General features: G+C 34.3%; 3 protein-coding genes across 9 annotated transcripts; all 3 read right to left on the reverse strand.

Annotated features, from left to right (window-relative positions):
* Window positions 1-228: 228 nt before the first annotated feature.
* LOC105172719 (glycoprotein 3-alpha-L-fucosyltransferase FUT11) lies at window positions 229-5,277 on the reverse strand. 2 transcript variants are annotated; one of them, XM_020697509.2, is made up of 7 exons: window positions 4,528-5,277; window positions 3,896-4,053; window positions 2,580-2,821; window positions 2,194-2,316; window positions 1,547-1,703; window positions 1,102-1,329; window positions 229-841 (listed from the first exon to the last, which is right to left on the reverse strand). In XM_020697509.2, the coding sequence occupies exons 1-7, from the start codon at window positions 5,005-5,007 to the stop codon at window positions 586-588; spliced, it is 1,644 nt and encodes a 547-aa protein (XP_020553168.1). In that variant the 5' UTR covers window positions 5,008-5,277; the 3' UTR covers window positions 229-585. The 2 variants fall into 2 exon arrangements, with proteins under 2 accessions (XP_020553168.1, XP_088742301.1); XM_088886175.1 differs by having other exon boundaries at window positions 2,212-2,316; window positions 4,528-5,274.
* A 1,508-nt stretch (window positions 5,278-6,785) lies between these two features.
* LOC105172718 (cold-regulated protein 27) lies at window positions 6,786-10,959 on the reverse strand. 6 transcript variants are annotated; one of them, XM_088885574.1, is made up of 6 exons: window positions 10,624-10,765; window positions 9,423-9,502; window positions 9,081-9,331; window positions 8,263-8,442; window positions 7,866-8,154; window positions 6,786-7,435 (listed from the first exon to the last, which is right to left on the reverse strand). In XM_088885574.1, exons 4-6 carry the CDS (start codon window positions 8,353-8,355, stop codon window positions 7,197-7,199), a joined length of 621 nt encoding a protein of 206 aa, XP_088741700.1. In that variant the 5' UTR covers window positions 8,356-8,442; window positions 9,081-9,331; window positions 9,423-9,502; window positions 10,624-10,765; the 3' UTR covers window positions 6,786-7,196. The 6 variants fall into 6 exon arrangements, with proteins under 6 accessions (XP_088741700.1, XP_011092569.1, XP_088741701.1 ...); XM_011094267.3 differs by lacking the exons at window positions 9,081-9,331; window positions 9,423-9,502 and having other exon boundaries at window positions 6,786-7,246; window positions 7,326-7,435; window positions 10,624-10,955; XM_088885575.1 differs by lacking the exon at window positions 9,423-9,502 and having other exon boundaries at window positions 10,624-10,764.
* Window positions 10,960-15,725: 4,766 nt separating this feature from the next.
* Window positions 15,726-16,726, reverse strand: LOC105172717 (uncharacterized). Its single transcript, XM_011094264.3, has 2 exons — window positions 16,249-16,726; window positions 15,726-16,082 (listed from the first exon to the last, which is right to left on the reverse strand). The coding sequence occupies exons 1-2, from the start codon at window positions 16,610-16,612 to the stop codon at window positions 15,991-15,993; spliced, it is 456 nt and encodes a 151-aa protein (XP_011092566.1). The 5' UTR covers window positions 16,613-16,726; the 3' UTR covers window positions 15,726-15,990.
* Between the last annotated feature and the right edge of the window lie 670 nt (window positions 16,727-17,396).

Raw genomic sequence — 17,396 nt, forward strand, 5'->3', positions numbered from 1 at the left:
ATTAGTATAAAAGTATCGATAAGTATAGATAGATAAGAAATATATAGATAAGAAGAATTTGAATAAAGGTGATTGACAATACAAAAGGAATATTTTTGAGAATTCAAAAAATTAGTATTGTTGTGTAAACAAGCGCTCTTTGTGAGTTAAAATAGACTTTTTTTTATATAGTATAAGTATATATACACACATATATATATTGGCAATAATTACATAATGCGCCTGAAATTTGAACATACTACACAAAGGTGATTTTATGGAGAATCAGAGTGTCATCCCCTATTGTCATGTTTAATATTACAAGTTCCCCAATCTCCAAATTCTCAAGAGATAATTTATGATGCAAAACATCAACACAAAGGCAACAGATAGGGCATGTTTTGGTTATAATTTTCCCTACCATATTCAGCCACAAGACGTGGAATTATGTACGAAATAAAGCTAAAGAATACAATGTGAGAGATAGTGAGCAACTAGCGACTCATCCAGGAGTTAGCCCTAAAGAAGAGGATCAAGCGATGCTCCCAGCCGGAGATACCCGAAGCAATCACCCATTTCCTAAACCTAATAAATTTCTCAGACAGTCTATAACAAGATGACTTCAAACTTGGCACAGGGATGGCTCTCTATGTGATTCCTGAAATCAGAATCCCCTTTGAATCTGAAGCTATACAATGCTTGCCTCTGTGTCTTTCCGATGGGATATATTCTGTAAATTTTGAACTCGTCCCCTCCCTTTAAGCTTTCCGGCCTCTCGGGTTTCCAAACAGGTACATGTTTCAGAGACTTGAATTTCAACAGAACGGCAGATGACAGGGCGTCCAGAGTTAAGTTGTTGGACCTGCATGAATATGTCAATGTCTATGTCAAAGTAAAACAGTGACTCGTTTCTCAAGACATCGCTATTAGTTCAAATTTGGTGATAGTGTATACGAGCATAAGGATATAAATCGTATAAGAAATCACACAAGTCAAATTCTCTCTGGAAGTTGTACTTTAGTGACTAGAAACCTACTTCACACATATATATTTCAAGAATCTCATTCTTATCATTAGTTTTTTTCTTTTAATACCAAAACAAGTGTTAATCGCATAGAATACCTTAGGAAAATGGACTCCATCTCAAATCTACCTCGTTCTCTTACGTAAATGTGATACGTGGTTTCTGAGCCACGAGTACACTTGCAGGGGCGGTTCTTAAAAAGTGGAGTCTTTTCATCATTTTCTTGGATTTTGGTTGCCAAGAAAATACACAAACGACATGATGAATGAACTGCAGCCATATCAACAAGGGCCTTGAAAGAATCGGATGGTCCCTCAAACTTCCACCTGCACAGAATGAACCAAAATGTGATTCCGGCCATCATAATGTTAGAAAATCATCCATTCGCTTCAGTAATATACTGACAAAAAATAATACGAAAAAGGAGAAATGTTTTTGAGGCATTAATTAATGCAAAAAGGAACAACTGAAAAACAATAAGCTCATTTAATCTATAATGGAGTTTTTAACATGAAAATTGGCGTGTCAATATCTAAAGCAAACCTTAATGACTCATTGTATGCACTGGGATTTTCAGCAAGATATTTCATCGTCTTGGCAACAGAACCGACATCTTTCACCTCATTGATATGCAACACAGAACCGGGAGAAGGAGCAAAATCTTGGATATTAGGGGCACCAACAACCACAGGAACAGAACCTACAGTATTATGGTATCAGTGCAACAGTACCATGAAGTCCCAATATATTAAGACTACACCCAAACTTCAGATTAAGATTTTATTGAACAATCCAACCACACATTAGGAAACTTTCACAGCAAGCCCAAAGGTAAAAAACAGTGAAATATTTTCAAGAGGTTACACAACCAAAACCAACCTTCAAAATGGTTAAGCATTGAGGATTAAGCCAGGTACTCATCTACTTTACCAAAAATAGGCCATCCTCAGCTCAACCTTTTAATTTCTCACAAAAATTTCAGTGGTTGCAATTTCTACAACTCAACATTGAAGTTGTAGGATACCGGTTCAGATCTTTGAGTCCATGTCCAATTGTCTCAACTACAGACTGAATTACATATGAATCTAACTGAAAAAGTCAAAACTAGAAAACCCGCCAGTTTGTTGAACAAGAAATAAAATTAAAACACTCAAGACTTGATTAGTTCATTAACAAAGAAAGGAGCGCACAGGGATGTAAATTGTTACCAGCTACAAGAGACTGGAAGAATTTTTCAGTAACATAATCCTCCTCGTTGCAGTTCTCAAAAGCCAAGCTAAATTTGTACCGCTTCAGTGTTTTCACTTTGTCCACTGCCAATACAAGAAAGAGAAGGTTCTTCTTATAAGTTAAACTTCGTCATGTTCGAAAACAAGTGATGTAGATAATTAAGTACTTCAAGGGGACACATCTGCCAGCATGGATTGTTTTTCCAAAGGGGACACACTGCATATGAACGGGAAACTTTTTTGCCATCTTTAAAACTTAATAAATTTAGGTGACTTGAATAAATAAAATTTAAATTGGTGTAAAATAAAAAAAAGTTGAACCGGATGAAAAGATTCAATAAAATGACCTCTTCCATCACGGTTGCGGTGGCAACTGCCATAGGAATCAATTGTGATGTTGGCATTCTCAAGAGCAACCAAAGCTTGCAAACGAAAGTTTCGAGCACCACAATTGGAGATGAAAGCAGCAGCCAGAGCACTTTCAGTTTTGGGTTGAACTGGAGCCATTATGTCATATTCAGCCCAGGAGAAGTATCCCACAGGCACATCTGATGAAAGGCTGGTCGTCATTACAACACTATACCCTTTCCTATGACATGAATGCATATATTGTAATTAAGTTAATACAATGATGGATGAGATATGCAAGGTAGACTGGTCAATTCATGCTAGCTAGAACTAGTAGAAGGATGCTGAAAATAATCAAAAGAGATTTCCAATTTGTGGAGTAATAAATAAAGTGAGTTTACATGAACTTGCCTCAAAGAGATAATATCATGCTCTCCACAGTTATTAAACCCTAGTTCTCCATGATTTCAAACCAATTAAAGGACCCCAGATTCAGATTACAAACCCAATTCCAATAGTGTCCGCCACATGAAGACTGAGCATCAAAAGGTTGCTAAATATTGAGCCCACCATATTTTCCCAGCCTTACAACAATATCTTCTCTAAGACCCTACGGCCTAACTATACAAGGAAAGACTCCAATCTTCAAGATACCTAGTGCACCTGTAATACTAATTTGTAAAATGACAAGATCCTCTAATCATTCATAGTAATAAAAAATAGTGAAACCAAGCATCATGTTCTACAACATCATCCTCAACTTCTCCAGAAAAATCTAAAGTACGGTATGCTAAGATAAATTCTAAAATAGCATATCAAAATCATCCAAAAATAATTTAAAGTAGGATCCACCAATTTTCAGAACCTGGGTTGAAAAAGAATCAAGAAATGACAGTGTTAGGTTAAAAGAAAAATCTAAAAAGTGGATGTAGGACATAACTATATTTTGTTTGGCCAGGTGTCTATCAGTTTTATAGCTGATAGTTTAAACACACACTCAGAATATAAGAACTGGGAGAAGGATTAATAACTTCTCTGTTGTTCTTACTCTTATTGTTGTGTAAAATATACATAGAACGATTTCCAAGGGAACAACATCAAACCCAAAATTCTCCTAGTTCCATGAAAAGCACATAGCTCAATTACCTAGTGAATACCCAGTAAAGATTTCAACAAGAACATTTCCAGAATGCAGATCTCAAATTTATTTGCTTGAAAGATAAAGAACACATAGTGTGAAACAAATAAATATGGATCTGGACGTGTACAGAGTGGAAGAATAAGCAAAAGTCCACTACAATGAGTGCTTACCCACCGTCGTGCCATTGCAATATTATTCTCAGCATAATACACAGCTGACTCCATTGACCGGAGCACATTAGTGGCAGATTCCTGAGGGACCCCAATTACAGCATCAGGCTTCTTACCAGATTCATGCCCATATGTACATTTGACAGCACAGGACTTCAACTCCTACATATTTTACAATAGAAGTCATAACATGTAAATGCTGGATAAGAAAGCCAAAAAAATGAATTAACAACCAGTTAACGAAAGATACAACGGCACAAGAAAGTGACTACCCGAACGAGCACATTAAAATAGCCGTTCGCAATTTCCTCTAGAGCGTTCTCTAGCCATTTTGCACTGTTATCACATATTCAGTCTTTCCTCCAAAGATTTTGGTAACTTATAACTCAGAAACATCCATATGCTCAACATTAATTAGCCTTTTCCCGCATTTTCAAGAAAACGCAATTAACGTAGCTGCAATCCGATTTGGCTAGTTATAATAAATTCTCAATTACAAACTTCTCTCACACACACAGACACAATAGCATGCAATCCGCAGACTAGGAAATCACCTTCCAGATTTCCAAGAAACAATTCAAAAGGAATCCAACAATTCCCACAAAGAAAAAATAAAAATCTGAATGAAATAAACACCTCATTGTATCCTTCTATGAAAATAGGGTCTTTCTCGAAATCCCTAGAGTACGGCACAGAGTCCACCTTCTCCAACCATGATTGACAGCCATCCTCGACTTTGAAGCCCCGGTCCTGACCCGACTCAGAATATTCGGCGGGCGGCTTCGTTATAGTGGAGTGATAGAAGGGTTCATCCCCTGAATTCAGTATGTCGCCGTCCTTGGCCATGTCGAGAGGGCCCAAGAACAAGATCTCTGCTATGACCACCAATCCCACCAAAACCGGAATAAACTTGGACCAAATCTTATTGTTCGAATTCGAAGAAGGAGATGGATAAGACGTTGATGGGACATTTCCATCGGGGAAAAGTTTGGATTTCGAATACTGTCTATAGTTACCAAAAGTCCCCATTAATTTTGGATCCCAGAAATTCTTCGAGAACTGAGAAACGTAAAAGAGACAAAAGAGCACTACGTAAAATAGGTCTGCATGGATCATGAATGGCTGCCCACAAAAACGGGAATCATTTCATTTGGTGCAATTGAAGTGGGAGTCTGCGTGGGGGGCGGGAGGGGTGTTGGTGATTTTCCGAGTGCATTGCAAGAAGGATTTCTTGGGAGTGTGTGTGTTTCGGAAGGCATGAGGAGTGGGATCCAAAATGGGGAAGACGAGAAGAAGGGCATTGGATTTGGATTTGGATATCTGCTGTCATGATTCAATATGTGGAAGTCCGCGCCTCAATCGGAGAGAGGAGGCTTCTTTTTGTGTCTCGTAAGACAACTGAACAACTTGAGAACTTGAAACTAAAAATTAAATTAAAGGAATAATTACACTTCCATTTTAAGATTTAATATAAGTACACGTAAATTCTTATGATTTAAAAATTATATTTAATGCTATTAAAGTTTGATTCTATATAGTAAATATGTTTCTTCATTAGTTAAAATTTACCAAATTTGCTGATATTAACAAATAAAAAAAATCTATATTACTATCTAATTGTTTATTACTGATTTATTGCAGATCAAATAAATTTTTTTATGATCAAATTACCCTCTTACGTCTTCATACGTTAATGCATATGAGGGAAATATTTTTATCGTTACAAGGGTGGTTTAATAAAAAAAATTATTTAACATGCAATAAGTCTGCAATCAATCAATCGATGGTAAATATCAACAAATTCAGTAAATTTTGACTAATTAAAGGACTTATTTGTTAGACAAAAATAAATTTTAAGGGTGCTAGAAGTAATTTTCCAAACCATAGAAAATTTATGTATAATTATACCAAATTTCAGAGAAAAAAAGTGTAATTATCCCTTAAATTAATTAATACAATTTACATAGAAAGTTTTAAATTTAAATACGGTGAATTACACTTAGAACCCTTAAAAATATACAACTACATTCCTCTAAAAAAAAATACATTTATATTCTCTTGAAAAGTTCTCGATTCATACTTAACCCTCTTTCGTTAAAACTCAAACGAAAAATATTGTAATAAAAAAAATACTTAAACTTTTAATTTTATCACTTATTTAATATTATCATATATATTTTTATACTTATATGAAATCAATGTAATACATATATATATATATATATATGAAATAAGCTTACCACTATTATTATTTTTTAGAAATATAAATTATATGAAAATATTAAATGAAGAGTAAATTAAAAATTTATATAATTTTTATTGCTAACTGTCAATATTTTTTGTATAAATCATAACTGAAGAAGGTCAGATATAAAAAAAAAAATAAAAAGAGTATAAATTTAATTTTATTTTTTTTTAAAGGAATGAATAAGTTTGTATTTATTTAGAAGGACTAAATATATTGTAGATAATCAACGAAAGCTGCCTCCCGGGCCCTCTTCAAGTGTCGCAGTTTCTCTATCCAATTATGCAGGGGCGTGTTTGGGTGTTTCAAGATGAAGTGTGTGCGTTTAAAAAAGAGTGCATCGGATGCATGAATGAGAACTCATAATAGTTAGATTTAGATGTGTAATCCTATCAAAACATATAAATAAAATAAAATAGACAAAAATCTTCATTTGTTTCTACTCGAGGCTTCTACTTATTGAGGGACCGCCAAGATTTGATTTGCCTGAACTTGTAAATATCGCAATGATAGATTCTCCCAAATATAATTTTGAGAATCAATTAGAAAAATAAAATTGATCAAAAGTTATTTTGGATATTGTATTTGTAAAAGGGAAAAAAAAAAGCAAACAAAAAGAAGAAGGATAATAGTATATAGTACAAATATATTGGAGTTCAAACTCAGGCACCTACCAAAATCATGGTAGGCCTTGACCACTAATATATATGAATTATTTTCATAACATTCATAATGTCTCAGTCAAAGGAAGGGGAGATGGCAGACTCCTCTGCTCTACATAGGGGGGCTATATATATATACATATATATATATATATGTTTCTTCTACATTTATATATACTAAATCAAACAAATGAAATTCCTGTAAGTGCAAAAGCTCCCTTTGTACTTCAACTAAAACCTTAGTGCCTAATGTTTCATACTATGCAAAACTTCGTAGTTGGAATAGCATCCTCCGAGATCACCTTGACCTGGATTGCAAATGTTCCGTCAATTCTGGTCCCATGATAACTTACCTGTCTCAAAGAATTTTGACGTGCTAGTTCACCTCAAGAGTGGAGCTATGAATTGTTCATTGATCTGTTGTAGGACGGTTTCCGGAAGGCACAATCTGGAAGGATGATGCTGGAATCAATATGAGATCGAGTAGCTTTTTGCACATAAAAGAGATGATAAACTTGAGAAGTTACTTGATCGTGACTAGAACTATCTGTTAAGGCTGTCTTCAATCTTTTCGCTCGAGACATGGGATTTGATTTATATTTATCATCTTCATCCACAAAATTCTGATCTGTACCTTCTGCAGGGAATCAGATAAGTTCAAAATAGTTAGAAGTAATACTTGAGACCTTTCTGAAACATTGAATGCTCAGCAAACACGTTTGTATAATTATACCAGTGAAGAATCAAAGTCAAAAACAAAAAAGGATGATGCTGGGATCAATATTTTGGCTTCGCATACATTAAAACTGATGCATGAGATGGTAGGAGTATGTTTGCATGCTTGCAGCAAACTCACAAGAGATTAAATAGGAAGTATCTTATAATTTTATGCATGAACATGCGCTGTTCTACCTTCACGTATACTTTTGTGAAGGAAATGACAATATATTCTCAGGCACTCTCAGATAACAGAAAACTCACATCAGTAACCAAGCAAACTCTACGAGATTTTTCTTAAAATAACAAGGAAAAACACCGAGTCATCCATAAGGATGAGTTCGGCTTACCTCTCATTAAGCCATAAGAGTCAACATGGAACCAGCTACCAGCAGAAAAGTGATGTGAACATGTTTCTGATCCATGGGATATAATACCTTTCCTGCAAATCTCTGTACCGCAAACCGTCAATAGTTCTGGCAGGTCAGCTGAGACTGAAGAACAGTGCATTCCCATGCGTTTGATACGGTATGCCCCTGGACGCTTAAGAGGAGCATGGGAATTGGCTGAAGCATGGGAAACAGGATCACTGCCTTTGCAGTTAACCTTTGCTTGGCATCCACACTGTAAAACAGGTAACTGGTAAACACAAAAGAAACGTATAATTTCCTCAATCTAAGGATAGCATGGATAATCCAATTTCACAGAATAAAGCAATAACTATGGGATCCAAATAAGTTCCTCAACCTGCTCAAAAGTGTTATGAGCGTCGATCGTCCTCATTTGAGATATATCTTTGTCCCTCTTGTTCTGCTCTGAGTATGGAGCGAGCAAACCCATTGACTGGTGGAGATGTTTAACAAATGAAACTTCCAAATATTCAAGATATAAACTGTGCTTCTCATCTGTCCATGTTGTGCTGTCATCCTGTAAAAAGAAGGAATGTGAGAATACCCTTTGAACACATATGTAAAGACCAAATGCCAAATCAGCCGTGACCATGATCCCATACATTTTAGTGAAGCTCTTAGGTTTCGACCCTTCAGATTTTTAAGTTTTCATGAGGGTTTACACTACTAAGCTTCCATCCAACTTCTCTTTAATATTTTGCAGAATCTGGAATCTAAGCACAACTGGATCATTGACTTGAACTGGAAGCAAAACGTAGCTAGTAAGTTTGTTCAAACAATCAACAGAATAAGGGAATGTTTGGGTGCCCACTCAACAGATTTTCAGACTTCAAAGTCTATTTGCAAATAGATTAAGAGTTGGACATGTCAAGATATGAATGCTATATATACCCTAAGAAACCTTAACAATATGAGGCAACACAAGTTACTTGATTTTGCATGTCATAAATTGAAAACTTAGGAGGATTCCAATGTCTAGAGAAGTTCATTAGAAAGGAAGTAAAGTTAGCTTAAATAGTGTCAAAAGACCAAACATGAGTAGTCACCCTTCAACCTTTTGTAACCATGATCACAATTTTGAAATTCATCTTGAGAGGAATACTATACTGCTATAAATTAAGGCAGAGACAATTTGAAGAGTCAATCTCGATTTACCAACTGTTTTTGCTTCAAACCTTCTTGTAGATAAATGATTATAAAGGATCTTCTTTTTTATGTACAACTGGGACTTCTCCATGACTATATCACTATGGTCTTTCCGAAGTCGTTTAGCAAGTCTTGATGCATTGATAGGAAGCAGAGCTAGTAGCTTCAGTGTCTCATATAGAAGTCCTTGCTAATGCCTCCATTCTAACCAAACTCCGACATAGTCTCACAATTTAGTGGTACCTAATTTCGTCAATTTACTGCAATTCAGCAAGTGCATAAACACATGAAGATAGATCGAAGATGTCAATCGCTATATACAAATCAAATTAAAGGACACAGCTACAATACTTTAGATGCCTCAGCAAGTCACCAACTGCGTCCCTCCTTCCCAATAATAGACCTGTTCTGCCAAATGCGGTACGAGAATTCTAGCAAAGAAAAATAAGCCAATGTTGACTTTGGATTATCGAGAAGATTCCGCTAATGATAACTCCAGCTAATTACTATGAAACTTTCAGAAAATAACTTTAGGAACCGACGAAGCTTCCAAATCTGTCTAATCCTGTCACTTACAATCATTACTTTTCTATTTTCATTTTCTCAATTTTCTCTTTTCGGGTTACAGTAGTCATTACTATAAGTAATTTGTATAACAAATCCATACAACCCCATCAAAGGGAAGATTTAATTCCAACACCCATCACATTGCGACGTTCAAATCCCTGAACACATATGACTGAAACTCAGTTCATTTCATCTCATGCCATCACAACACATATTAGTTATAGAAAATCCTTTGTGTTCCAGTTCCACAAGTCACAACCATATGAAAAAAGCAACAACTCCATCCGAATTACTCTTCCATAGTTCCATGTAATAATCAAGTGTTAGAGTGATATTCTTGCTTCAGTCCACAACAACTTCCCTTATCCTTATAATTGCAGAAGAAAGCAAACCGAAGTTAAAACCTTCAATAATCACCAAAATTTCATAGAAAATCTTCTCCGAGTTGCAATTAAAATCTACCAATTAATGCGGCCTCTATTTGCCCGAGGTATTGTCCAATTTGGTTGAGCCACATAATTTTATCCCAAAAAGGTACCATGATAGAAAAAGGTGAGCTTCGCCACTTGTATGCTTCTCAAATCCCTTGTCTTCATCCAAAGGCCATGTACCTTTTCAAAACCACATGTCAATCTCTAGATCATGTGCTCTATCAAATAAGAGGTTCATAATGCTGAGTGCGAAGCCACAGGACATATCAGACGGACATAGAGGACTTGAGCGGCTTAAAAACTTCGGAAGGGACGGTAACTCACGCAAAGCCTGCGGTCTCCGCGATGTGCAAATTTAAGGCCACATTACCTCTATAAACTTCACAATAAAATCACAAACCACAGCATCTCATTCATTTAAATCACTAGCAACTACAACAGAATCGAGCCTCAATATAACAAAACAGAAAAACGAACGGAAAATCAGAACCACAACATACAATGCATTCGATCGGAGGGCTAAAAGAATTCGAGATCGCAGGAACAGGAATTACCAGTCTCGCATCCGACGAGGGATGCAAAATATCTTTACAGTTCTCAGCAGTCAAAGCTGACGCGTCCGAGCTCGACCGATTCAACTCCTCTGCGCAACCAACAGCCGCCGAACGCGGCGGATCCCCCGACCGGAAATTCCCTTCCATAAACCGAATATCAAAACGCTGATCGTAGTTAACAAACCGAAAAAATCGAAGAAAAAAGGGAAAAACAAAACCCTCCGCCCGAAATCTCTCTGGAGAGAGAGAGAGAGAGGCGGTGAGAGATAAAAGTGCAGTTAAGGAAGGCTCCACATGGAGGCGCTTTTACACGTGTCAATAACATCAGTCGGGTGCCACGTCAGACGAGGCTGATAATATCTTCGGCCAATGTCAGCCAGATATTTATTCATAGGCCGTATTGGCGCGTCCTCACACGCGCCACGTTGTTGTTCTGAGGTGCGTGTCGTGCCGTGGTGGGGAAGACTAGACTACGCGATAAGGTTGCCAATTGTAGGCCTTGTTTGGTCCCACCCTTTCGTACTCTTCCCCACTTTTTATTACTCCAACTAATAAATTCCGTCCTACCTTAAATTCCAACCTTTTTTTTTTTTTTGTAATATTTTGTTCATCAACTACTGGTGAAATTAATTTTTTAGTCCGGTAGAGATTTAATATTTTTAATCTGTCATTTTATAATACTTTTATAATTATTCTCAAATTTAGTACAATATTTTACGAAAATTTTAAAATAGTCCAAAATCAAAAAATTCGAAACATTTAGACTCATAAATCCAATAAAACATAGGATTAATTCTGTTGAGTTTTATTGATTTTAATATCATTTCAAAAATTCCGCAAAGCAAAGACTAAATCTATCAACTTTTTTCAAGTTTAAGATTATATGAAAATATCATAAAATAAATGTTGAACCCCTTATATTATATAGCTAAAAGTGTATTTTGCGATTAATTGTCTATGAGTTTAAATTGTTATATAATAAAATCATTTAATATTAATATCTCAATAAATCTCCACAAACACTGCACATGAAACATTTTTTTTTTTCCTAATGAATGGTAATGAGATTCGACACCAATATTTCTTGTTTCGCTTGGCTCTGATAGCAAGATAAACGATGGTTATTTAAAAATTTAAACTATTAGAGAGGCGAATTATTGAATATTAATATTGTAACAAATTTCTATAAATATCTTTATATAGTAGATAGTGATTTCTATAAGATTTTAAGTTGTAAGATAGTAGAATTATTGATATAATATCTTAACGATCTTCATCACGTGCAGAACATCACACGTGACATATTTCTTTTATGAACGAATGTTAATTAGATTCGACCCTAATACCTCTTGTTTGATCCGATTCTGATAGCATATTAAACGAACACCCCATCTAAAATTCTAAATTATTAGAGAAATGAATCATTTAATATTAATATTTTAATAAATTTCTATAAATATTTTTATTCGTAAAACATTCTAAACTTTGATGTTTAGGGGTTGGAATTTTTGAAGTTTTACGGGGACGACGTGCAAAAACCTACTTTCATATAAAGATTTGGCTCTCGTTTAAATTCATTAATAGTATTATAAAAAATATCTGAGTGATGTGTAAAAATATTATCAGGCGATTGATTGGGGCCGATAACATCATAAGATGGCATGCTAATTTCATTTTCCCTAACCTAAAACTGAAGGAAATATTAGGGATTTGCCTAAAATAATATCTAAGTAAAAGTATAAAATGATGTTTTTGATCACATAAAAATAAACTACTCTGCAAAGATACTTAAGAAGGTAGGACAAGATATTTTTAGTGTCATAACTAATTGATCCTTGTAATGAAAGCGTTGATGGAGCATGTGATTTGTTTTGCTTTCGCTTTTCCAGCTCCGTCTCACATATAAAAAGTGTTGTATTGTCAATTGTCACAAAAATATAGCACTTTTCATCCAATGATTTTAGATGAACTGAAAGTATCATACTTAATTTACTTAAAGGACAATTATATTTATAATTCTTATTTTACAGTCTGTTTACATGAATCATTTATGTCTTTATATAGTTACATATACACCCATCAGACACGTCTTCACAAATTATTCATGTCTTTTGAAAAATTATACATACACTCCCAAAAAATATCTATATTATTACATACAGTACCGTTGTTTTTTTGTTGTAGGGGTTGGTTTTTAAATTATAGTAATAATATAATTTATGTAAAAAACTATAGATCAAGAAGTGTAAATATAATAATCTCTTTATTTATAAACTTCAGCATCCCGCCCATCTATATGGCATTTTACCTGTTTTTTTGTCTTTTTTTCTTTGAACTCACGTACATTCATGATTTAAATCAGGGGCCCATTTTAAATGAGCCGTGTTTATAATAATTTTTTTACTTGTTACGATGAAATTAAGTTTAAACACGTCTTGTGTAATAATACTTATAGTCCAATTTGATTTTTTTTTAAAAAGTTAAACATAAAAATGTATTGAAACTCAACTGATGTGTTTGTATATCTGACTTGATACGACGTATTGTAATATAAGATATTTTTATGTAATTAATGATATAATTTATTATTTTAAAGAGGAAAAAGATGAAAGATTAGTCAACACAAATGTCATCTTATTGTATTCCAAACTTGAAAACCCAAAAACAAGTAGTAAAGCTGAAATGGGTTTATTCTTTGCACTCAAAGTGGAAGATTCTTTTCTCACTATCTTCTTTTTTCTTAAGAAAGGGCTGACAACCAAACCCCCTTGCACTCTGTCCACACTCCCAATATATCTCCACCCAATATCTTCCTTAAAAAAAGTCTTGAATTCGAATTATTGAATTATTTATGTGAGAACTATTATACTTAGATATGTAAGAGCTAATTCAACCAAAGAAACTTATAATTCCCTTTCTTATACTTTTTTTTTTCCCTCTCAATTTTCATTTTTGGTGGAGAAAATTTTGTTTTTGTTTTTTAATTTTTGACTAAACGAAATTTATTAATAGTGTAAAATTTTTGGATCAATTTGTTGTATTAGGGTCGGTCCATCTAGAGAGGGCAAGGGATCCTTTCGAGTGGATTTGTTAGAACTTGGGACTCGACCCGTCAAGACTTTTATGGACCTGAGGTTCAATTCGTCTAAATTCATAAATTTGTTGTTTTATAATGGAATAACATGATCAGAGTTTTTTCACCTTTAATTTTTGAAATACAAAGAGAGAATAATTTTCACTATTCTTTTTATTATAATTTAATGAATTTCAATGGATTTCTCCATTGATCCAAGAATTATGTTCTATCAGCCGTTATGATTTTCTCTCATCCTCCCAAAAAATAGAAACTTTGATTACTACATCACAAAATCAAAATTTTCAATGTTTTGATCAATTCTTTTATCATAACTACTGAAATGTGTAAATCTATATACTTATTACATTGCTATTTATTTTTGCAAAGAGTATAAATATACAGAGAAATAATTGATCAATCATAAGAGTGAAACCTTTATTTCTGCAACAGAAGAATAACATTGTTTGTGGTGTGCAGTCTGCACTGCAATGAACTGTGGCCCTTCAATCATTCATTTGACATTTGTCACTTGCAGCGTTCTCATTTATTTATTATTATAGTTGTTGTTGGTATACCATAATAATAATAAGAAGAAATAATAAAAGTATGAGGAGGGTGTGGGTGTGGGGGGTCAGTGGAGCATCTGTTTAATATATTGAACTAGAGAGTAGAGAATAGGAAGCTAAGGAGCCCAGCAAATGATATGGGCCCTCTCAGTCTCACTACAATAATGCTCTCATCTCATGCCGCCGCGCCTCATCATTACTCCACCGTCAAACCAATTGAAATATATGGAATTTATTGGATACCCCTCCCATTATTATTTTACTAGGAATATTTATTTTGTATTTTGGATCCTTAAATTGTTTTTTATAATAAAATTTTAGGATAAGATGGGCACCAAATTTTAGTTATCATTAGAGCATTCAAACGTAAACTGACTAAATCCAATCGGAATTGAAAACTCTAACAATAGCAAAACTTAATAGAAAAAATTCAATCCGATATCTGGTTATAATTTCTTTAAAGGTTTGTATCTTATTCGATTTTAATTTTTCGTATCGATTTTTGAAATGTCCTAGATATCAAAGTATCATTGTTATTTATTTTTATATACATATTGAAATATATTAGTTATTTTTATACTTTTTATTTATTTTATTATTAATATTAATAAAAAAATAACAAGTGTAATTATTATATTTAATATTTAATATTTAACTATTTTTAATATTTTATTTTGGGTTTACAATATATCAAACCGAAATATAAGAAAATTGATAATTACCGAAACGAACTGACTAATCGACTTTGATTTAACATAGTATTTTGGCGTATCAAAATTTCAATTCAAGTCAGCTTGTTTTTGCCAAATGATTGCTATTGTTAAAACTTTTGTGCTAGAAAAGCTAAATGATAAGATGCTTGGTTTACATTTATCATTTAGTTAAAAAAATATTAATTTTAACTGAAAGAAGTAATTATGACTGATACTTATGGATTGCGTGCTGTAAAATTGAATTTAAATTTGAATTTTTCTAATCAATTATTGTAAAGAAATAGGGAACTTAATGGCCGAGTTATTAATAATGAACAAAAAGAAACAGATCATAAAATTGACAACAAATTGAAAATGTAGCATATCGCCAGGTTTTATGCTTGGAGGGCGTAACGGCAGGCTGGTTGTTTGGTTGTCTTCACAAACATAAAGATGACCAAAAGTGAAACATAGTCGCCATGCAATTATGCACAAAATTGAAAATTGTTTTTCTACCACTACATTTAAATCTGGATGCCGTTGAAAACCTAATCAAGAATGATTTTATTTTAATGTGGTAAAAGTTCTGGGAATTAATAATCAAGAGAATTTTGAAACAAATATGAGTGCCTGAGACATTTTTTACTACTTCAAAAAATCAAAATCCATCAGCGGCCTCAATCTTTGCTTTTGGTGAATTAGATAGGGGAGAAATATGAAGAATTGGGTCACAGGGCAAGATCATGTACCTTTGCTTGCTAATGAAAGTTGATGCAGTGAAATCCGGCGGTCTTTTGTCAGAAGAAAAGAAACAAATAGGGGGGAAAAGAATTTAATTACAATCCCCCCAATAATAAAAGCTTCTACAATCTTCACCTACTGATTCCAGCAGCAAAAATCCCAGAAGTTCAATTTGCAATGATAAATTCAGAAAAACAATGAAATAGTAGGAAAATTATAGTCAATACAAAATTGGAACTTTCGTTTTCTTTTTTCGGCTCCTTTTTCCTATTCCGAGTGCCGGTAGCTAGAATCACAGTAAGTTTGGTGAAGATTGGCGCACCGAACACGCCACCACCTGAGCCCATTGCTTCAATCGCGTCTTCACAATAGCCGGATCATCACCTTTAGAATTCAAAAACAAATCAAAACGATTCAGATTTAGCTACGTCTGATCCTGATTCGAAGAAAGCTTTTTTTGCGAACAAAATCGAATATTTCGACCGAAAAAACAGCTAAATGCAACCAATTACAGAAATCTTCTTCATTTTTTTTTAAATCGTAATCTTACCTGGATCAACAATAGAACTTGGACTTCCAACAGAAACCGCCGAATCAGAATCAGAAAACGAAGCCGAAGAAGATCGCGACAAGCTATTACTGTAGTTCCGGTTTACAGCATGGTAGAATCCGAGTGCAGGAAAAGTAGAGGAGAGTTTCGGATCTAAATCAGGCGAATCGAAGTTGAACCCCAAGTCGAAGCAAGCACGGAGCTCGTCGAGGTCATCGTCGGTAACGCTGCGGCCACGCCGCAGTCGGTGATTTTTCCGGCGATTCATCCAGGCCTCGTCGCGGAGGATGTCTGGGGACCACGAATTCTGCTTGTACAAGGGCGGCGGAGCTCCGCGGCGGAGGCGTGGTTCCGATTCCGACATGTAGAATACGTCACCGTATTAAGAGAATAAATATATTCGTTCTCCTATTTGGGGGCGAGCGGGAATAGTGGGAGAGCAAATATAGGGCCGGAGGTATTTAAAGTGGGGGCTGATCTGGGCTGAGTTGTGGTGTGGTTAAATCTTACGAGGATCGTGGGCCCAGCTGCTCCAACATGGCGCCGGCTCCACCACGCGCCGCCTTATTTTCCTTGGAGCCGACTCTCTAAGGTCCCAGAATATTCTCAGATCTTTTTGATTGGGTAAACTATTACAAATACTCATGCATGTTCTAAAAATTATAAATACTTTAAAATTAATAATTATCTAACAAATATTGCATTGTAATATATTTAAAAATTAATTTAATATAGAATTATATAAATTTTATTTTAGATTAAATCTGAACTGACGAATTTGGGGTTGGACGCTGTGTTGCAAAGAATTTCAAATAATTCAAACTCTTATTTACAGCTATATTTTGTGAAATATTTAATAAATTTCAAGTTTCTTTATTTGGAGTTATTTATTTATTTATTTTGAATAAATTGATTAACGATCATCAATATCAAATATGAATATCTAACAACTACCAACGACAATAACAACCATACTTTTATTTATCAATATCAAGTAACTATATATAATCGACACATACTATTAAAATAAAAACATTCCATACATTGGTGGGGTTTGAACTCACGACCTTAGAGTTATGAGATTAGACCTCATCTATTTTTGTATAGAGTCATTCGAAATACTTTTTCTTGTTCAAATAATTTCATCA

Source organism: Sesamum indicum, linkage group LG10 (assembly GCF_026168435.1).
Source record: "Sesamum indicum cultivar Baizhima isolate 11 linkage group LG10, ASM2616843v1, whole genome shotgun sequence".
Taxonomy (NCBI): Eukaryota; Viridiplantae; Streptophyta; class Magnoliopsida; order Lamiales; family Pedaliaceae; genus Sesamum; species Sesamum indicum.

Bases quoted from the DNA above. Each gene is read 5' to 3' on its own strand.
- LOC105172717 (XM_011094264.3), bottom strand. From the start codon at position 16,612: ATGTCGGAATCGGAACCACGCCTCCGCCGCGGAGCTCCGCCGCCCTTG. The intron at 16,083-16,248 runs GTAAGATTACGA...TGAATTCTAAAG, and splicing joins AAGTTCTATTGTTGATCCAG to GTGATGATCCGGCTATTGTG.
- LOC105172718 (XM_011094265.3), bottom strand. From the start codon at position 10,770: ATGGAAGGGAATTTCCGGTCGGGGGATCCGCCGCGTTCGGCGGCTGTT. The intron at 8,443-10,623 runs GTAATTCCTGTT...TTCTTTTTACAG, and splicing joins CCTCGTCGGATGCGAGACTG to GATGACAGCACAACATGGAC. The intron at 7,436-7,865 runs GTAAGCCGAACT...GATTCCCTGCAG, and splicing joins CTCTTATGGCTTAATGAGAG to AAGGTACAGATCAGAATTTT.
- LOC105172719 (XM_020697509.2), bottom strand. From the start codon at position 5,007: ATGATCCATGCAGACCTATTTTACGTAGTGCTCTTTTGTCTCTTTTAC. The intron at 2,317-2,579 runs GTCATTTTATTG...TTGTATTGGCAG, and splicing joins CCGCAACCGTGATGGAAGAG to TGGACAAAGTGAAAACACTG. The intron at 1,330-1,546 runs GTTTGCTTTAGA...CATTCTGTGCAG, and splicing joins GCATACAATGAGTCATTAAG to GTGGAAGTTTGAGGGACCAT.